Source organism: Mustela lutreola, chromosome 12, assembly GCF_030435805.1.
Source record: "Mustela lutreola isolate mMusLut2 chromosome 12, mMusLut2.pri, whole genome shotgun sequence".
Lineage (NCBI taxonomy): Eukaryota > Metazoa > Chordata > Mammalia > Carnivora > Mustelidae > Mustela > Mustela lutreola.
The window spans coordinates 1,539,411-1,557,404 of record NC_081301.1 but is presented as its reverse complement, the minus strand read 5'-3'; the positions used below and the strand labels follow the sequence as shown (position 1 = coordinate 1,557,404).

The window sequence follows — 17,994 nt, the reverse complement described above, 5'->3', positions numbered from 1 at the left end:
GCCTTCAGCGCCGAGGCGTTTGCTCTCTATGGTCCAAGGAGGAGTTCACCGGAGCCAAAGTAAACACCTGACCGATGGTGGGTCCCTCACCCTCCCTGGGAAGCTGCCCCGGGTGGGCTCTTCCTCAGCCCCAATGGGGAGCGGCCGGTGGAGGGTTGTCCTGCCATCACCCCAAGCACCCGCGTTCTCAGCAGAGGCTAACTCAGGGACGACCCTGACCCCGAGACTGGGCAGCTGCCAGAAAAGCCATGAGGCTCCACTTCCGGCCCCTCCCCCGGGAAGCTCCGGGAGAGGCCCTGGCCGCCTGTGTGCGGCCACACGCCAGTGGCCCACAAAGGGCCCCTTTGTTAGGATCCTGCTCTGTGCCAACCATGCAGCGCGGCGGGGCGGGGGGGAGGGTGTCACTGAACGCCTGGGCGCTCGGGCCGTCCCCTTGCAGCCAGGGTTGGAGCAGGGCCCCCAGTCTCACCCCAGGCTCGGGGAGCAGACCTGCCTCGTCCATCTAAGCGGGGCAGGAGCCAGCGATGTCGCAGACCCCAACCCCCAGACTCGCAGGCCAAGTCCGGCCCCCACTTTGCCCTGTCAGGTTTTGCCCACCCCACCCCCAGTGTTGGATTTGAATCGAGGCCAGCAAACAGTCCCACCAGTTCGTATGGCCTACCCCCTCAGCACGTCTGCCCGGGGCCCCAGGCTGGCACTGGGGAAGACTTCAGGGGGAGCCAGGTCCACAGGTGGAGGGAGCAAGAGCCGCCCACACCTCATGGCCGCCCTGGGCCCCAGTGTTGCAGGATTCTGGTCTCGTGGAGTCGAAGAACAGATCTTGGGGCCACCAAAGGGTGAGGTGAAGCGAAAGTGTATTAAGTGAAGGTGAGAACAGGAAGGAAAGGAAGGGGGCTCTCTCTGGAGGGACCATCCACCATGGCTTGCCTGCAGGGCCTCCAGGGTCGGCCCTTTTTTTAGAACATTGACCAGAGAACTCGGTCAATATCTTGTCTATATCACACAGGGGACGCCTGTTCCAGCATCAGGAGCACAAACAAGGCATTCCTGCCCAACCTTCTTACTGTCTCACCTGTAACCCGTCTCCACATCCGGTTTCTGTGAGCCTGCTCACTAGCTCCCTGCTCCTCCCGCCCTACCCAGCCCTGCGTGCCCCTGACTCAACAAGGCACAGGACACCGGGCCGGGACGCCCAGGCGCCATCTGCCCCAGGCCCCGGGCCACCGTCCAGCCACTGCCCAGCTCCAGACATCAGGCCCTGGCTCCTGTCAGGGGGCAACCTTGAACACAGCCCACACCCCTCCCCAGGAAACTACCTCACTTTGTTCCTGGCCCCGCTCCTGCTCCTGGGCGCTGGGGGGCCTACGTGCAGGGCAGCACTGTGAGCATTCTTGCAGGAGGGGAAGAACAATGGGAGGTGCTAACAGGTCGGGAGTCTCCAGGCCCCTCCGGCAAAGGGGCCAGCAGCTTAGCTGCCCCAGAGCCAGGCTCCTGGGTCCCTCTGTCATTCCTCCTCTTACCATGGCTCTGGAGAATCGGCAGCCCCTCCACCCCTGGGAGTCCCCCTCTCCCCTCTGGGGACACGCGGGGCTGCGAGTACTCCTGCGGGGCCTGAGGCACAGGGGCACGGGAGGTCTCCGGTGGCCCTTTTTGGGCGTTGTCACAGTGCTCTCAGAAGCCCCAGGGCGGCGTGCAAGCTCTGGCGGCTCCGGGCCCTGCTTGCAGGCCCTGCACACTGTCTGTGCGGCGTCCACATTAGGAGGCATCAGCCCAAACCGGAAGGGGGACCAAGCGCGTTCTGTACTGAAACTGGCAACAGACTCCTGGGGTTCAGGCCGTGGTCCCCCACCCGTGCCAGTCCATGCACCCCTGCAGATGATGAAGACCCTGGACGAGGGGGATTTCAAACTTCTGTGTTTCTGATGGAGAGTCTGCTTGACCTGCAGACACAGGAGCTGGAGACTAGGGAGGTGTCCAAGGATGAGAAGCAGGGGCAAAGGGGGAAGGGGGAAGGAGCAGCCAGAGTGGAGAGAAGGGCTGACCTGACGGGGCCTCACCCTGTGCTCAGTGAATTCCCTCTAGGCCTGAGGAGCCGGCCTCTGCCCGCTGCCCAGCTTCTGTCCTCCACCCACCCACCCTGTCCTTGTAGCACACGGCCCGCCAGTCTGTGCCCATGACCACAGGGCCTTTGCACCTGCAGTCCCCCTGCCTGGGATCCCTCCTCTCCCTGTGTTGGCACGTGAACTCTGATTGGTTTATACTTTAGGTCCTACTTTAGGTTCCATCCTATTCAGGTCTTCAGGGAAGCTGTTTAGACCCCCAAGCTGGCTCTCACAGCATTGGGTTCCCTTCTGGGGTGCAGTTCTACACACCAGCAGCTGGTTTAATCTGGCCCCTAGGTGAGGAGACATAGTTGCTGAGACAGGCCCAGTCAGAGCACAGGCAGCCCAGGAGGGTAGCAGGCAGGGCCCGTCGCATGGTGCGGGGTAGACAGGCTGCACACCTGCCCCCAGAGAGCAGGAGGCCAGGTCGTCCGTGAGCAGGGCTGTGTGCCAGGCCCGGGACTTGGTCCTGGGACACGGCGGGGGGAGAGCAGGGTGGGCCGGGGCAGCTTTCCAGGGCCTTCTGTCTGAGACAGGGGCACAGTCAGAACCCCCAGAACCCCCCAGAATGCCACGGCCCAGAAAGCCATGTGCACACGGTGAGAGACCATCGCGGAGTTGGAACCGGGAACTGGCCAGAGACCGCCGTGGGGAAAGGCGTACAGTTCTTCACAAACTGAAGAGAATTACATGCGACCCAGCAGTTCCGCTTCTGATGTGAGTGAAAATCTGGAGCAGGGTCTCAAAGTCTTCTTTGTGCCCCCGTGTTCATGGCCCCGTTCACAACGGCCAAGGTGTGAACACAACCCGGTGTCCTTCGACGGAACATCCGCACGTGGTCTCCCCGTGGAGCGGAGCCATGTCCAGATCCCATGTACTGAAATACCTAAGGGGTCGCCCACTGGAGGTGGGCAGGGGGTGCAGGGGGTCCACGTTCAATGGCAACTGTTCACTGCGGGAAGATGCACGCGGTCTGGGGACGGCTGCCCAGCACATGGGCTGCCCCAGAGCTCTGTGCTTAAAAGCAAGGAAGACATGAATCTGATACCTGTTTTCCTAGAGAAAACACCAAATGCTATGCATGGACATGAGAGGAGGAAGCAGCCTGCCAGGCGTTGGCTGAGTGTCCGTGCAGGGGGACAGGCTCCCAGTGGCGTCGGGGAAGGTGGGGGGTGGGGGGGGAAGGGACCACCTGGTCAGCGGAGCCAGGATTCCTCTCCTTCCACACCAAGCAAGCCTCCCCGTGCATGTGGGGAAGAGGTCTCCTGGTTGCTGGGTTCCAGGAGACCCTCTGGGGATCCTCCCAGGACCCCAGGAGGGGGAGCCAGAAGGACCCAGGTGGGAGGCCTGTGATACCCATTCCCCCCGATGGGAAGACGGAAGGACATTTTGGGGGAATCAAGCCTCCTCTGTGGCTGCAGGACTCCCTGGGTGGTTCCTGCTTGGGTCACATGATCCCAGGCATCAGGCCAGATGCGGCCAGGGCTCAGTCCTGTCACTGGGGGTCATCACTGCCCCAAGTCCAGTAGTGCGCCCCGATCTTCCCTTGACGTTTCAGCATCTGGCCACAGGGTCGGACCGCCCACCTCCACAAGCACTTAGTGGCTTCTGGACCACGCTGCTGTGTCGCGTGGTCCCCCGCCTCCCGCTCCTCCTTTGCCCACCCCTAGGCCCTTGTCCTGCTGAGGGGACCCTCCAGGTGGACAGGGTGCGCATTAGGGTCTGAGTGTGCCTGTCCTTGCTGGGATCCACGCGGAGTGCCATGGGGCCTGGCCCGGCCTGCTCTCCGCACTGCAGGAGCAGGGCTGGCAGCCAGCCGTGGACCCAGCGCCCTCGGGGATGACGGGGGGCGGGCTGGACATGATGGAGCACGGCAGGGCAGGAACACTGGGTCTGGGGTCGCACGTACACGCTACGGTGCATTCGCCAGGAGCTCCCTCCTGCCTCCAGGCAGCCCGTGGGCAGCTGGGCCCTGCAGATTCCAACCTGGGTCTGGTCTTGCCAGGAAGACCGGGTGCTTGGGGGTCTGGAAGCACAGGAAGACTAAACTTCATTCTCAAGGGCCAGCCAGGGGTGGTGGGGTCTGCACTGGGATCCGAGGTGTGCCCACCAGGAGAACCCTCTGAAATGAGCTGGGCACCCCCCCAGACCTCGGGGGAGGTCTGGGTGCCCGCAGGTGGAACAATACCCAGATGGAACCCTCGGGGTGAACGCTACCATGAACCAGGACCTCCTGAGGGGGTAGCGGTGCCCTCAGCACAGGCTCCCCACTCAGACCTCCCACCCTGGGAGCTCATGCTCAGGGGCTATGCCCCTCAGTGGGCACCTCCCTTCAGAGGAGCCGGGCACAGTGCTGGGCGTAGCCCCTCCAGCCGTATCCCTGCTCCTGGGCCCACCATAACCATGGCCTGACCCTGAGACAGGGGCCTCTGGAGATGACATGGGGTCTGGGACACCCCAGGTGTGACTCCCACTCCTTCTTCCCCTCCCCCCCATTCTGGCTTGCGGGAGAACTGAGTCCTCTGCTCCATGTCCCCAGTCTGGCCAAAGGTCTTGCTCAGAGGAGCAGCCTAGGGGGCAGGGCTCTATTCTCCACCCCGACCCAAGTGAGACTCCAGGGCTCAGGTGGGCAGGAGCGGGAGCCATGGCCTGCAGCTAGTCATCGAGAAGGGTGGCCCAGAGCTGGCAGGAGGGCTACCTGAGCACGTTCCTGAAGTCACTCCATGTGGCCGCCCAGGGGAGGGGCCGCCTGCTTACAACCTCCCCTCCGAGGAGGAGTCCAAAGGGCTGTGCACTGTCCCCCTTCAATGGCCTGGGTGGGTCATGTGGCCCACGGGGTCCCCCAGGGAAAGGAGCCAAGAGTAAGGGACGGACAGGCAGCCCCGGCGCCTCGAGGACTCAACTGTTTGCTCTGGGTGGTGTTTGGGGCTGCAGGTGTGACGACAGCCCCAGTCCCTGCTGGCCACGGCCATGGTCCTTTTCATCCTCCCTTGTCCTGGAAAGTTCTGGGTAAGGACCTGGTGGCTCCGATTCTGGCCAACCAAATGAGGCGGTCAGTCTGGGGAATGGGCCAGAGCTGGCCTTTTGGTCACCAGGTGTGGCCTTAACTCAAGCCTGAGCTTTGTGCTAACGGATAAGTCCCCGTGGCAGCTGGAGCCCCAGCCCCACCAGCAAACTCCCCAGTCTCCACAGCCCTGTGTCTGCGGGTCCTGAGACCTTCAAGGCACTTACGACACCACTGGGAAACCAGGCTTCCAGGAATGTGTCCTGGAACATTCCAGAGCACTTTGGGAAGGCGCTAGTACCTCTGTGCAATGTGGGGGGCATCAGCAGGGACACTGGCTTCAATCCCACGGACCGCAGGGCAGGGTCCAGAAGGCAGCGCCGCCCAGCACCGCATCCCTGCCCATCCCTGACCTCGCCTGCCAGGAGCCCAGGAATACATCTCAGGGAGCCCAGCCGACAAGGCCGTGCCTGCCCTGTGTTGGAACGACGCACCAGGGGAGGTCGGCGAGAGCCCCTGCCAGACCCCCAGCAAGGGGGAAGGTGCGTGAGGGTGCAGAGTCTGCCCCACCACAGCCAGGGCTTCTGGGCGGGGAGCGCACCCGGGCCCAGGTGGGTGTGTGAGCAGGTACGGACGCCTCTCCTTGACCCCCTACAAAGCTGCCCAGGGGACGATCTGCCCAGGGCATTTTGCTGAAGGACTGAACAGACCCCGGGGTTTAAGACAGTTCCTCGTGTCATACGCCTCTCCTTAAAACCCCAGGCCGGGCCGGCACATTGTTAGGAGGTTAATTCTCATAATTGGAACATGTGGGCAGTGCAGGCCAGAGGTCCCTAAACTTCCCCGAGAGGTGGGGGGCTAGGCGGCAGCCGGGTCCGTCTGCAGCTGTGCCCCCTCGGGCAGGGATGGTCTCCCCACTCAGCATCAGCACACAGAGCCCGCTCCAGGCTGGAAGGGGCACCAGGAGCCCAGCGCTGGGTCTGTGGCTCGCCGCCTCCCACTCACTGGCTTGCAGACCAACCTTTGGCCCCGCTGTTGCACCGACGGTGGGTCCTCCTGTCGTGGCTGGAGACGCCTGACAGCTGCCCTGGAGATGAAGACTTGCCCGCCCAGACTCCTGAAAAGCCCTCCTCCGAGGGCAGCTCCTATTTGCACTAGACCAGCTCCTCCAGCTGGGAACACCAGCCGAAGGGCAGCAGAGCTGGCCGGCCCACACGTGCTCGGGCAGGGCAGTGATGGGCAGATGAGGAGTGTGCAGGGCTGGGGTGCCATGAGCTCCTGTGGGCCAGACGCATAGGTCGTAGCCAGGGCTGCCTGGGACCCCGCAGCCCCAGGGGTTCTGCCGGGCCCGGGGCCATCTGAGGCCGCGCCCTGGGGCCCAGGAACATCTGTGAGTCCTTGGAGGCCAGCTCGGGTCCCTTCCGCAGAAGGAAACTGGGTGAATATTTTGGTTTCGCGGCAGCGGCTGCGGAGCCCGTGGCGCTCCGTGCGAGTGAATTAGGGCAGCACCGCGTCGGCTTCCGTGTGCCTCCCCCTGGCTTAAATTGGATGCTCCAATCTTCTTCTTCTTTTGTCCTAAATTTCTCTCTAACATTTTGTGCAGCTGTAACGCAGCTGCTGCTTCCTGCTGCCGGGCAGGCGGAGGCATGGGTGGCGGCGGTGACTCACCTTCCCCCTGGAGGGATCGCAGAGCCTGGCCGGACACGCCAGGGTGGGCACAGCTGCTGGGGGGCAGCCCCAGGTAAGCCGGGCACCCACACAGCCGGGGCAGAGAGCGGGGGACCCCTGCCGAGGTAAGAGCAGGCACTCCAGGGCCAGTTCCAGGGTGAGGAGAGGGCACTACCTTCCCCGGAGAAGTCCGCCAACTGTAGGCACCTGTCCCCACGGACGCTTCTGGAGGGAGGCGTCCCACCGGCCAGGCCAAGCTTGCAGGGCACTGTGTGACCTTGGACACCGTCTTTCAGAAAGTGTCAGGCCCTAGGGGCTCGTGTGCTATCACCAGAATGTGTGTCCTGGGGCGCCTGAGGGGCTCATTTTGTTATGTGTCTGGCTTTGGCTCAGGGCCAAAAAAGCTGGTCCCGGAGGGGTGACCTCAGGGTCCTGGGATCGAATCCTGCATCGGGCTCCCTGCTCAGTGTGGTGTGCTTACGGTTCTCTCTCCCTCTCCCTCTGCCCCTTTACCCTGCACACGTGCTGTCTCTCTCTCTCTCTCTCTCTCTCAAATAATAAATAAATCTTAAAAAAAAAAAGATTTATTTCTCCCCAAAGTTCTGTGTTGAAGCCCAACCCCGCCCCAGGTGAAGGTGTCAGGACGGCCTTGAGAGGGGAGGAGGTCACCAGCCGAGCCACCCCCGAGACCCCTGCGGCCCTCCGGCCGCGAGAGGACACAGCGAGACGTCGCGTCTGTGAGCCGGGGAGCAGCTCCCCCGGACGCGGACTGTGCGGGCGCCGGGGTCCTGGACTAGCAGCCCCGGAGCTGTGGTGGTGGGCCCGGCTGCAGCGCTCCGTCCCAGCCGCCAGGGGTGGACTGAGACAGCACAGCCCCCTCGGCCCTTTGCTCATTCCACAACTGTGTGAACGCGCTGCGCCCCCGGAGACCGTCTGCCAGCCTGCCCCTGAGGTCAAGACCAGGAACAGGCCCAGGCCGCAAAGGGCAGAAAGGCATCTCCCCGCCCCTGGTCAGGGCTGCAGCCTCAGCCCCTGGCTTCCAGCACCTGCCCCTGGAGAGGGCCGCGCGGAGCTCTGGCCCCCTGCGGCAGTCTGGGCTCCTCAGGAGTCCCCCACCCGCATCCGCAGTTCTCCAGGGAGGAAACCCCGGCCTCCTTCCAGGAGGAGGTGTGCCCAGCAGCTCTGTCCTTTCTGGACTTTGTCTAGTTGCTCTTGTTTTCCACTCCCATATGTCGCAGAAAAGCTGGTCCTGGAGGGGTGCAAAGACCCGCACGGGGCAGTGGCGAGGACACAATGCCCTCCATGCGGTCGGCTCCGTGGCCGGCGGAGCCAAACGTGGGAAAGGCAGACGGAGCAAGCCACTGGGGGCCTCCCTCTCCTCTCTGAGAGGCCTGGAGGGACCCGCGGGGGCAGGGAGGCAGGCCCAGCTCCGGCCCACCCTGCCCTGCCCGCTCTCGGGGTGCACAGGGACAGACTCGGAACTTCGGGCTGTGGCAAACACGCATGCATCATGCACACATGTGAACGCACACGCAGGCGCACACACCCCCGTGGCTCGGCGGGTCGAGGGGCTGCAGCTGCTCAGAGGAGCACAGCTCCCCACGCAGGTGGTGCCGAGCTCGGCTGACTCAGCTGCAGGCGGCGCCGTCAGGGGGGACCTCGCGCCGCCCCTGGGAGCCAGGAACCCAGGGACCGGGAGATGGAAGCACAGTTGGAAAAACACAGATAATTTCCGGGACGTTGTGTCAGGATGTTGTTGTAAATAACGAGTTCACAGTTGAAACTCAGAATTGTATTGTCCGAGGGCTGCCCCTGCCTGCTGCGGGCTGGCAGGGAGCGTGTGGAGGCCCCCTCGGCCCTGCAGGTGAAGGGCAGGTCAGCCGCTGGGCAGCATTCCAGTCCTGGAGGAGGAGAGCCTAGGGGCCGGGGTGGGCGGGGGCAGAGAGGGCAGAGGGGCCCTGGAGCAGGGGTGTGGCTCGGCCCTTGCAAAGACCTGGACACCCACCGTCTCTGCTCACCTAGGTCAGCGCGTGGGCAGAAACATCCCCACCAGTGGGGCACGGGGGTCAGGGTAGGCCCCAGGGGGCATGTGCGCTGCGTCTCCCTGTCTCCTGACCCGAGCGAGGGCAGGAAGGGCACCCCTCCCTGCCCACCGGAGAAAGCGGCGTCCGCGGCAAAACCTGCACAACCTCTTCTGGGTGCCCCTGGAAGGAAAGGGCCCCCCGGGGCTCCAGGGGACCTGGTGCCGACCCCTGGGGCAGGGGACATGCCTCCTGGGAGGCCACCTGACCACTCCCCCCAACCCCCAGCTGCTCTCCCCAGCCATCAGCAATGCCCTCAGCCTGGACTGACTGATTTCTGCATGAATATTCATGCCGCAGCCTGGACGAGGCACTAATGTGCTCGGAAAGCAGAATGGAGCCCTGGCCCCTCCTCGCAGAACGAATGGCCTCGTGCTTCTCCCCTCGCACAGGCCTGCAGGGCTCTCCTCTGGAGACGTTCTCCCACTGACCAACTCCGGAGGCTGGGGCATGGCTGTCCCCTCTAGAGGGATGCCCACTTTCAGGCGGGGGGGCCCCAGGCCCTGCCCTGCTCAACCACACCGCCGGCCCCACCCAGCGACCTAGCCTCTTCGTCTTCCCACCAGTGCAGCCCATCCCCAGCCCAGGGCTCAGGGTCAGCGTCCAGCCCCAGGTCAAGGTGGCAGGGGACATGGCTGAACCGGCCAAAGGCGGAGGGGGTCTGCCTCAACCTGGGCTCCCAAGCCTGGTGGCCAGGAGTGGCGTTCTGGCCTCTCTTGGATAAGGCCGCGGTTACGCCCAGCGGAGACGGCCGTCTCACCATGCGCCCTCCTGCAGGCCCTCCCCCAGCACCAGGCGCAGAGGCGGCCACACAGTGAGAGCCACAGACACTCTGCCAGAGGCCCCGTGTGACACAGCTGCCAGCAGGCCTGGGCACGCTGCCCGCTGGGGCGGGGGGAGGGGCGCAGCCCACGAGCCGCTGAATCAGCGGCTCCCTCCCGTCCTCCCTGTCCCCTCTGGGCAAGGATGCTGGTGAGGCGGGGCGCTCCCTCTTCTGGGAGCTGTCAGGGAGGCGCGCCAGACTGCTGGGATTTCTGCAAAGTGGGTCCTGGGTGCAGCCTGGTGCAGAGCGGCAGGCGGGCCTCGAGGGGATGGGGCGGCTGGCTGTCCTAGAGGGGCTGGCCCAGAGAGGCCCTTTCCCAGAGCAGCAGGGAGGGGGAAGGAGAAGCGCTGGGCTCGGCGGAGGGAAGGAAGCTCGCTCCGGCCCAGAAAGGGCTGATTCAGCACCAGCACGGAGCGCCTGCCCTCCGCCAGCTCCCTCCTCCAATCACAGGCTGCCAGGGACAGGGACCTCTCAAGGTCAGGGACCATCGATGCCTGTGCAGCCAGCCCCAGCCGACCGCCCTGTCCTCCGCAGCAGTACCGGGCTCACACTCTGGTCCAGAGCCCGCGGCGCCTGCCCAGCCATCGCCCGGGGCGGGGCTGTGTCCCTCCCTCACAGCCCCCCACCATACTGCGGGGGGAGGGGAGACGGGGACAGGCACAGGGGTCCGACTGCCCCTCCAGGTGCGACCTCCTGGGGGCTGCCAGGAGTGGCCGCAGGACCAGAGAGAGCATCTCCTGAGATGTCCGTACTGCCCTGGGTCTGGACGGCACCCAGACTTTCTCACATAAGTCTCTGGTTTCTGGAAGTTCCCAAAGCACCACCCTTCCTCGCCGTTGCCCCTCTGCTGGCTGATTCCCCACTCCTGACAGCCCCTCGGACCCTCCTCCTAGCGGCAGAGGACTCAGGCCCTGGGAGGCCCTCAGCAGAGGCGTGGGAGTGCGAGGGCGGGGCCCCGGAGGCTTTTCCGGGGACCGGACCGGGTGCCTCCCCTCTTTGTTCAGAGAACTGCTTCTCTCCTCCGTCCTCTCCCACTATCCGCCCCTCCCCCGCACTTCTGTCCTAACCCTGACCTCCAGACCCAGCCTGACCCTGACTGGAACATCCCCCTGCCAGGCTGAGAGACCCCCCTCCCCAAGCAGGCTCTAGCGGAGCCCCGGCTCCTCACCCCCACCTCCCCAATCAAGGACAAACCTGCCACCACCTGCGTGCAGGTGCTGTCAGCAGGGGCAGCCTGGCACCTGCAGAACCTTCCAGGTTCCCTCTTCTCTTCCCTCCTGCCCCACCTCGGGCCCATCTTCACCCACCGGGGGTCCTGCATGAGCAGCAGGGGCCCTCCCTGCCCACTCGGTCTGACACAGTGGCTATCCCGGGTCACTCCCTCCCCCACCCACCTTGAAGGCAGCCTGGGCCATCGGGGAGGGAGGAGGCGGCAGGAGCCACGGAGGCCTGGCAGTTCTGTAAGGTTGACTCCTGGTTCCTAAGCCCGCTCCAGCTCCCGGCATCAGCCAGCCCAGCCCTGGGACCTGCGCTCAGGCCTGCGGGTCAGTCCTTTTTCCCAAGACAGGGAGCTCATGATGAGCACACACTCTGCCCTAAATGACATCTCAGCAGAATGCACCCGACCGGAAGCCACTGCCCTCACAGGTCACCCCCCCCCCCACCCTACCCCATGATGCTCTGAGGCTGAGACCCCTCTTTGGGTGGCAGCATCCTGACTGCAGCCTCGGATCCCAGCCCAGCATCCTGACTGCAGCCTCGGACCCCAGCCCAGCATCCTGACTGCAGCCTCGGACCCCAGCCCTGCTCTCCCACTGCTTGGCCCATGGCTCCATACGCTGTCCTTGAAGATGGGATGGGGAGTTGGCCGGAGGCCCACCCGGTGGAGGAGGCCTCGCACTCACCAAGCACCATCCTAAGTTGGCCTGCTGGGGCTGCTGCCCTGGCGGCTGCCAGCGCCCAGCGTCCACAGCCACCGCAACCACTTACCAGCTCTGCCACCACAAGCCAAACCCCGAAACAACTTGGGACTGTTTTCTGCTGGGAAAACACCCAGGTCTACAAAATCCTGGAAGCAGCAGGCCGGCGGCCTTTCCATGGCGCTTCCCGGCCAGCGAGCGCAGCAGCACGGCAGGGCGTCCCGTAGGCGAGGAACGGGGCGTCCTGCATAGAAGCTCCGAGACGTTTACAAAATAAAGATACTGAGTAATCATGTGTCTCTCGTTTTTCCAAGGCTTTTGCTTAAACAAGAACCGCCGCTTTGGTTTCCAGCCAGCGTCCTCCCTGAACACAGATCTTCCCCGGGAGGGAGCTCACACAGTGCACTCGGTTCAGGGACCTATTCCCGGGCCCTGTGAAGACCCTACACCCCGTTGGCAGGTACAAGTCGGCCCCGGGGACCTTGCTGGGACCCGCTGCCGGCGCGGCCACATTGTCCCTGCCGTCCTGACAGACTCCCGGACGCAAGGTCAAGGTGGGCCCCTTGAAGCCCCACCCGGGCGTCCCTGCCTTGGCGCCGCAGACGCCTGCTTTAGTGTCCTCGATTTTGCCTGGGACAGACTCCTTCTGTGGCATCTTTGGTCAGTCAGACCCTTACAGAAAGAACAAAGATTTTGAGCTTTAAGCAATCACTCCATCAACGTGTTAAAAAAATAAGTTTAATGCAGGTGGCTCATCTCATAAAGAATTTAACAGGCGTTCGCGTCACCAAGCACCTCTGTGTTCACCGTGCCAGCTCCTCATGTGGCCGCAACCACATTCGAGGCAGCCCAGCCACACCCCTCCTGCTGTCCTGATGGTGCGGACACATGTCCACCTCTGTGGCGGGAGCTCTGGAGGATCGGAGTTAACACAGAACAAAACTTTTAGGAAACAGCATGATTTAGTGCAAAAGATTCTCTGCGGCGCTGAGAAGTGGGGTACACGCAGGTCAGCTCCCCGCCGGGCATCCAGGGAGCCCGCAGACTCCACCCAAGGAAGGACTTCGTCCCGGGAGCCCTCCCACCGTTCCCGAGTTGACAACTGCTGGACAGAAGCCGGCTACAAATCAAAGAGCGTGGTTTACAGCCGAGCTTTCTTCACCTTCTCTTCCTGATTTGGAGTCTTCCTCCCGGGGCACCCAACTGTCCGACAGCTCCCCTGGCCTCTGGACTTCCTGGGCACACAAGGTCAAAGGGGCGACTGCCCATGCTCGGGGGTGGGGAGGCACAACTCGGGATGAGGGGTTTGTCACCCCCAGGATGGGGCTGTCTGCTGTCCCTGGTCTCTGCCTGTTGTCCCAGCACCATTATTCCGAGCGGTTTCTCACCTGCCAAGGACACCTGCTGTGACTATGGGGCTACCAGGCCACCCTCTCCTCCTCTGACAGAGAAGCGAGGGGTCTGCACAAGACATGGGCCCCCGGATGGACCAACAGGCCCTTTGCTCCTTTCGGCCTCACATTCAGTTCTGCTTATCCCTCAGCAGCGGCTCTGACACAGGGCAAGAACGCAGGGACAGCCCAGCCCCTGCACGCGCACGCCCAAGAGGGGCTCTTCCAGCAGAAGCTCCGCTCATGTCCCAGGGACAGGCGCGCAGAGGCTGTGGTGCTTCTCCAGACCTCTGAAGTCAGCTCCCAGCACGCACGATTCAGTGCCAGCCATCCCTCAAAAGGAGAGAGGGCAAAGCTCGGCTGCTGTCCCCACTCCCAGCCGGAAGGAGTTCAGGGGCGCCCCAGCATTCTACGCTCGGAGAGACTATGGGATCCCGCCTGACGTTTTCAACAAACCTGCCCAAGAGGAAGGCAGATTGCCCAGGACCAGGGCTGATCCCTGATCTGGGAATTGGCCAAGGCTACCTGTGACTCCCACTCAACCACGTCTAAGCAAACCAATGTGGCCCAGAAGCCCGGCCTGGGACTCAGGACTCCACCGCCACTCAGGGGGACAGACGGAGGGCCTGAGAGCTGTGCCGGGACGTGGGCGGCCCAGGGCAGAGCGAGCAGCTTTGTGGCAGTGTGGACGCCAGCCACTTGAGCCTGACACTTCCCTAAGGCTGGGGCCGGGGCTGGGGGCTCACGGGGAGGGACCGTGCAGCTGGCCAGGAGGCCCTCGCTGGCAGCCTGTGATGCCCGTGTCCCAGAGAGGAAGCAGGGACACAGAGGCTCTCCAAGAGCAGGCTGGGCCAACGGGCCTCATCCTGGTACAGCCGGGAAAGGCGAGGGCTGGAAGCGTGGGCTGGCGGCCAGGAGGCCTGACCCCCCCAGGGACATACAAGGAGGGTCAGTGCAGAAAACGAGCAGCAGAAGGGGCGCCCGCGTCCCCTTCCCGGAGCAGTCTCAGCACCCCGCCGCCCAGACCCGCGAGGCGGGAGGAGTCCGGACCCAGCCGGTCAGGAGAAGCGGGGAAGACAGCCCGCGGCGGTGGCCCGGGCCGGGCCCTCACATGTCCACGAAGACCATGAAGCACCAGCCCAGGCCCCCGACCAGCAGCACGGTCACGCGGATGCCGTAGATGAGCAGCTCGTTGAGGAGGCGGAAGTCCACGCGCCGGCGGCCCAGCAGCAGCAGCAGCACCGACAGCTTGAGCTGGAAGCGCAGCAGGACGCGCACGCCCAGGTACTGCAGGCAGAAGAGCGCGGCCAGCGCGCCCCAGAGCGCCGCGGTGAACAGGCTGCAGCTGAAGTAGAGCAGGAAGCGGATGAAGCCGTACAGCCAGCGCGCGCGCACGTACACGTCGAAGTTGTTGTACTTGGTGCGGGCCAGGCGGGAGGTGCGCGCCGGCCCGCAGGCCGCGTGCAGGCAGGTGGTGTGCGGGCCGTGGAAGGAGCGCACCCGCCGCGGGATGGGCATGACCGGCATCGGGGCCCGGGCGCTGTGGCGAGCTGGTGGCAGCACTGGTGTCCGCGCAGCGGTCGGCATAGGCGTCATGGGCACCTAGGCCCGCGCGTGGCAGCTGAGCCCGGGGGGGGTGCAGCGGCCTGCGGGGAAGTCACAGAGACAGGAGCGGGGTGAGCCCCGGGACGCCGGAGCCGGCCACGGGGAACCTGCCCCCTCGGCTCAGGTGCCCGGGGGCCGCTCTCGCCACAGGAAGCACCGAGGACGCTTCAGAGGCACCGGACGCAGACCGAGGAGCCAAGCGCGAGACCGGACAGGGGGTCCGGAGCCCTGGCGCTGAGGCTCCCTAGGAATGACCTGAAGCCGGTCCGCCCCCCTCCCCTCCCTGCCCGGCTGGCCGGCCGGGGCGCTGGGCTCCCGTGGGGGCGGGGGACGCTGGGGACCACGCCTGGCAGGCAGAGGACACCACAGGCCTACGGACCGGGGACCAAGAAAGGACAAACGCCGAGTGGTCTCTGGTGACCGCCTAAATCACTCGTGGAGGGAAAGCTGCACGTGCGGACGTGAGAACAGCGGGGCAGCCGGGGGCTACGGGCTCGGGAGACACGTCCCACGGGCCGGCCAGGGGCGTGCGCGGGGGCGGAGGCCGGGCGGGTCCAGGGCTCCCCGCAGGCTCCGCCAGAGCCTGGTCTGAGCCCCGGGCGGCTCCGCGCGCTTGCCCCGGTCCGGCCCGCACCTGCACCTGCGGGCCTCGTCCGCTGGACCCCGCGAGGCTCCCTGCCCGCCTCCCTCCCGCCCCGGGCCCGCCGCCGCCACGCACGCCCCCCCCCCCCCGCCCAGCGTCCGCGCCGCGGGCTCCCGGGGCAGGCAGGCGGCGGGCACCGGCGCGGACCCGCGAGCCACCCCGGGGCAGGCCCGTCCGCCGCTCACCAGGTGCCCTCTCCGCGCCGGCGCCAGGGAAGGCCGGCGGTGCGGGCGGCAGGGCCTGCGGCACCCCCCGGCCCACGGGGCTCCAGGAGCAGGGCGGCCGCATGGTGCCCACGGCGCGGCGGCTGCGGGGCCCAGCCGCTCACGCGTCCCTGCCCGAGGCCGCCCCGAAGGGCCCGGGGCTTGCGCGCCCGGCGGCCGGCGGCGTTTGGCCCAGCGCGGGAGCCGTAGCGCCGTCCCTCTGCGGCCACCGTAGCACTTCCCTCCCACCCCTCCGCCCGAGCCGACACCGAGAGCGCCTCCCTTCTCCCCGGCTCGGAGAGACTCTGAGCAGCCGGAACTCGACACTTCCCCAGGGCGTGCGTGCTTACGTGCCTGCGTGCGCGCCGGCCTTAGCTCTGCCGCCCGACGCCTCGTCCCGCGTACGCCGCCGGCTGCTCGGTCTGTCCTGCGCAGGCGCAGATGGCGGGCCTGCGCGTGCGGACCGTGGGCAGCCCCTCCGCGCACGCGCGCGCCGTCCTCACGTGTCCGCGGCCCGCGGAGCGGCGGCGGGGCTGGGGACCGGCCCCCTCCCGCCGGCGCGCCCGGCGGTGCCCCAGCCGGACCCAGAGGGTCGCGCGCGGATTCGTGAAGGGTTTCAGGCCTGCCGAGTTCCGGTCTCTCTCGTAGATGCGGCTGCGCGTCCCCGAGAATGGGGGCCCGCCGCCGGGCCGCTGCAGCCCTCCGGGGTGGCCGCCGCCTCCGGGGCCCGAAGCCCCGTGGCCCTCGCCTCCGGCCCGCACCCCGCACCCCGCACCCGGTCCCTGCTGCGGGCTCCTGCGTCCTGGCCTTTGCGCTCCTGGCCCTCGGGGAGGAGGCCGGCGGGGTCGGCGGAAGGAGCGGGAGCGCTTTTGAAAGGTGCCCGGAGCCTGTGAAGGGGCAGCGCCCGGCAGGAAAGGAGGCTCCCTAACACGCAGCGCTCTGCTGGCTGGGTGTCTGCAGGAAGCGCCTGCTCCGCGCTCGGGCTCCCTCCCGCCCGGTCCAGCCCGGTCCCCCGGGGCACCCCATCAGGCCCCTCCAGGTCTGTGCGGAGGTCCCATTGCTCGCTGCATGGCCTGTCCCTTCTCGCCGGTTCTGTTCCTCCCCAGCCGCCTGCCGAGCTCCTACTCACCTGCGAGACCCCAGTCCAGTGCCCCCTCCTCTGGAAAGCTGCCTCCGCCCGCGCGGCGTCCCTTCCCGGGCACCCATGCCCGCCCCGGGTGTGCGCGGGGCTGCTGCTTGCTCTGCGCGGTCTTCCATGCCCAGAGCGGCAGACATCTCGTGGACAGACCCACGCCCCCATCAGCCCAGTTTTCTCGCCCGGCCACGGTGAGACGTGCTTCTGCTGGGTGGCCGGGTACACACGGACCGAGTTCACACAACCCCCGAAGCCTCACGAAACAGCACTTCTGAGCCACAGTCGGGTCCGTCCCCAGGTGCTGCCCAGGCTCGCAGGTAAGGAGCCTGGCCGGCGAGCACAGGCTGTGTCCTCAGGGCTGCCTCGGGGCAGGGCCAGGGGAAGCCTCCGACCCTATCATTTGGGGCCCCGGTGGGGATCCTGATCCTGCTCTCCACCCTCCTGAGTACCCCCGTCCCCCGGCTTGCCCTCGGGGCTGGGCGTCAGGCAGTGGCCGGGCGCCACCTGCCGGGCCGGTGTCCTGTTGCTGCAGACCGGCTCTGCGGAGGGAAGGGTGGGAGCGAGGCTGGGTCCACCGGGGGCTTCCAGGCCTTAAAGCGGCTGCCTGGACCCGCCCAGCCCGGCGCCCCTGTGCCGTCTGGGGCTGCTTTCGAGCTTCTGTGGCAGAATGGAGTGGGCTCCTGGGAGGACACCCAAAGGCCTACAAACCCGAGAACCTCTACCCTTTGTTCTCTACGGTTCGTTGGGCCCTGCTCCCCACTTTAAACGGGGAGGAGGAGTGTCACCTTTGGGGTCATGTTTAACTCACTCGTCCTCGGCAGGGGTCAGCATGACGTCCAGCTCGTGGAAACACTGACGTCTGCTGGATGCCAGGCAGCATGCCTGCCCCAGTTCCGAGGCCTGATTGAGCCCCCAGCTCCCAGAGGGGCTCAGCCTCTGGGGTCCTCATACACACCCCCACAGTCTCCGGGCAGCAGCTCATGGGCTGCAGTTCCTGCCCCCAGCTCCAGGCTGCCTCAGTGACCAGATCCTGAGGCCCAGGTGACCTTGAGGCCCAGGTGACCCTGTGGCATCTCCAGGTTTGGGTCAGAAGAAGCTGCACCCGCCCCCCTGCCATGTTCTGATGCTCCCTCCTAGAACCCAGCTGCCGTGCTGGTGGACACTGGGCCACAGTTGGGGGGGCACACATGACAGGCGTGTGAGGTGCGTGTGGGGGACGCCATTTAGGGGGCTCCGGGCTGGGCTTTTTTTTTTTTTAATGTTTCTTTTACTTTATTTTTTAAAAATTTACTTGATAGAGTTCACAAGTAGGAAGAGAGAGGAGGAAGCAGGTTCCCTGCTGAGCAGAAAGCCCGATGCAGGGCTCGGTCCCAGGACCCTGAGATCATGACCTGAGCCGAAGGCAGAGGCTTTAACCCAC

General features: G+C 65.6%; 1 protein-coding gene across 5 annotated transcripts; it reads right to left on the bottom strand.

The window, feature by feature from the left end:
- Positions 1–12,319: 12,319 nt before the first annotated feature.
- TMEM250 (transmembrane protein 250) lies at positions 12,320–17,020 on the bottom strand. Of its 5 annotated transcripts, none has more exons than XM_059142483.1 (2): positions 16,569–17,020; positions 12,320–14,634 (listed from the first exon to the last, which is right to left on the bottom strand). In XM_059142483.1, exon 2 carries the CDS (start codon positions 14,582–14,584, stop codon positions 14,096–14,098), a length of 489 nt encoding a protein of 162 aa, XP_058998466.1. In that variant the 5' UTR covers positions 14,585–14,634; positions 16,569–17,020; the 3' UTR covers positions 12,320–14,095. The 5 variants fall into 5 exon arrangements, with proteins under 5 accessions (XP_058998466.1, XP_058998465.1, XP_058998463.1 ...); XM_059142482.1 differs by lacking the exon at positions 16,569–17,020 and adding an exon at positions 15,790–15,889; XM_059142480.1 differs by lacking the exon at positions 16,569–17,020 and adding an exon at positions 15,422–15,697.
- Between the last annotated feature and the right edge of the window lie 974 nt (positions 17,021–17,994).

Coding starts and splice junctions, on each gene's coding strand:
- TMEM250 (XM_059142483.1), bottom strand. CDS start 14,584: ATGACGCCTATGCCGACCGCTGCGCGGACACCAGTGCTGCCACCAGCT.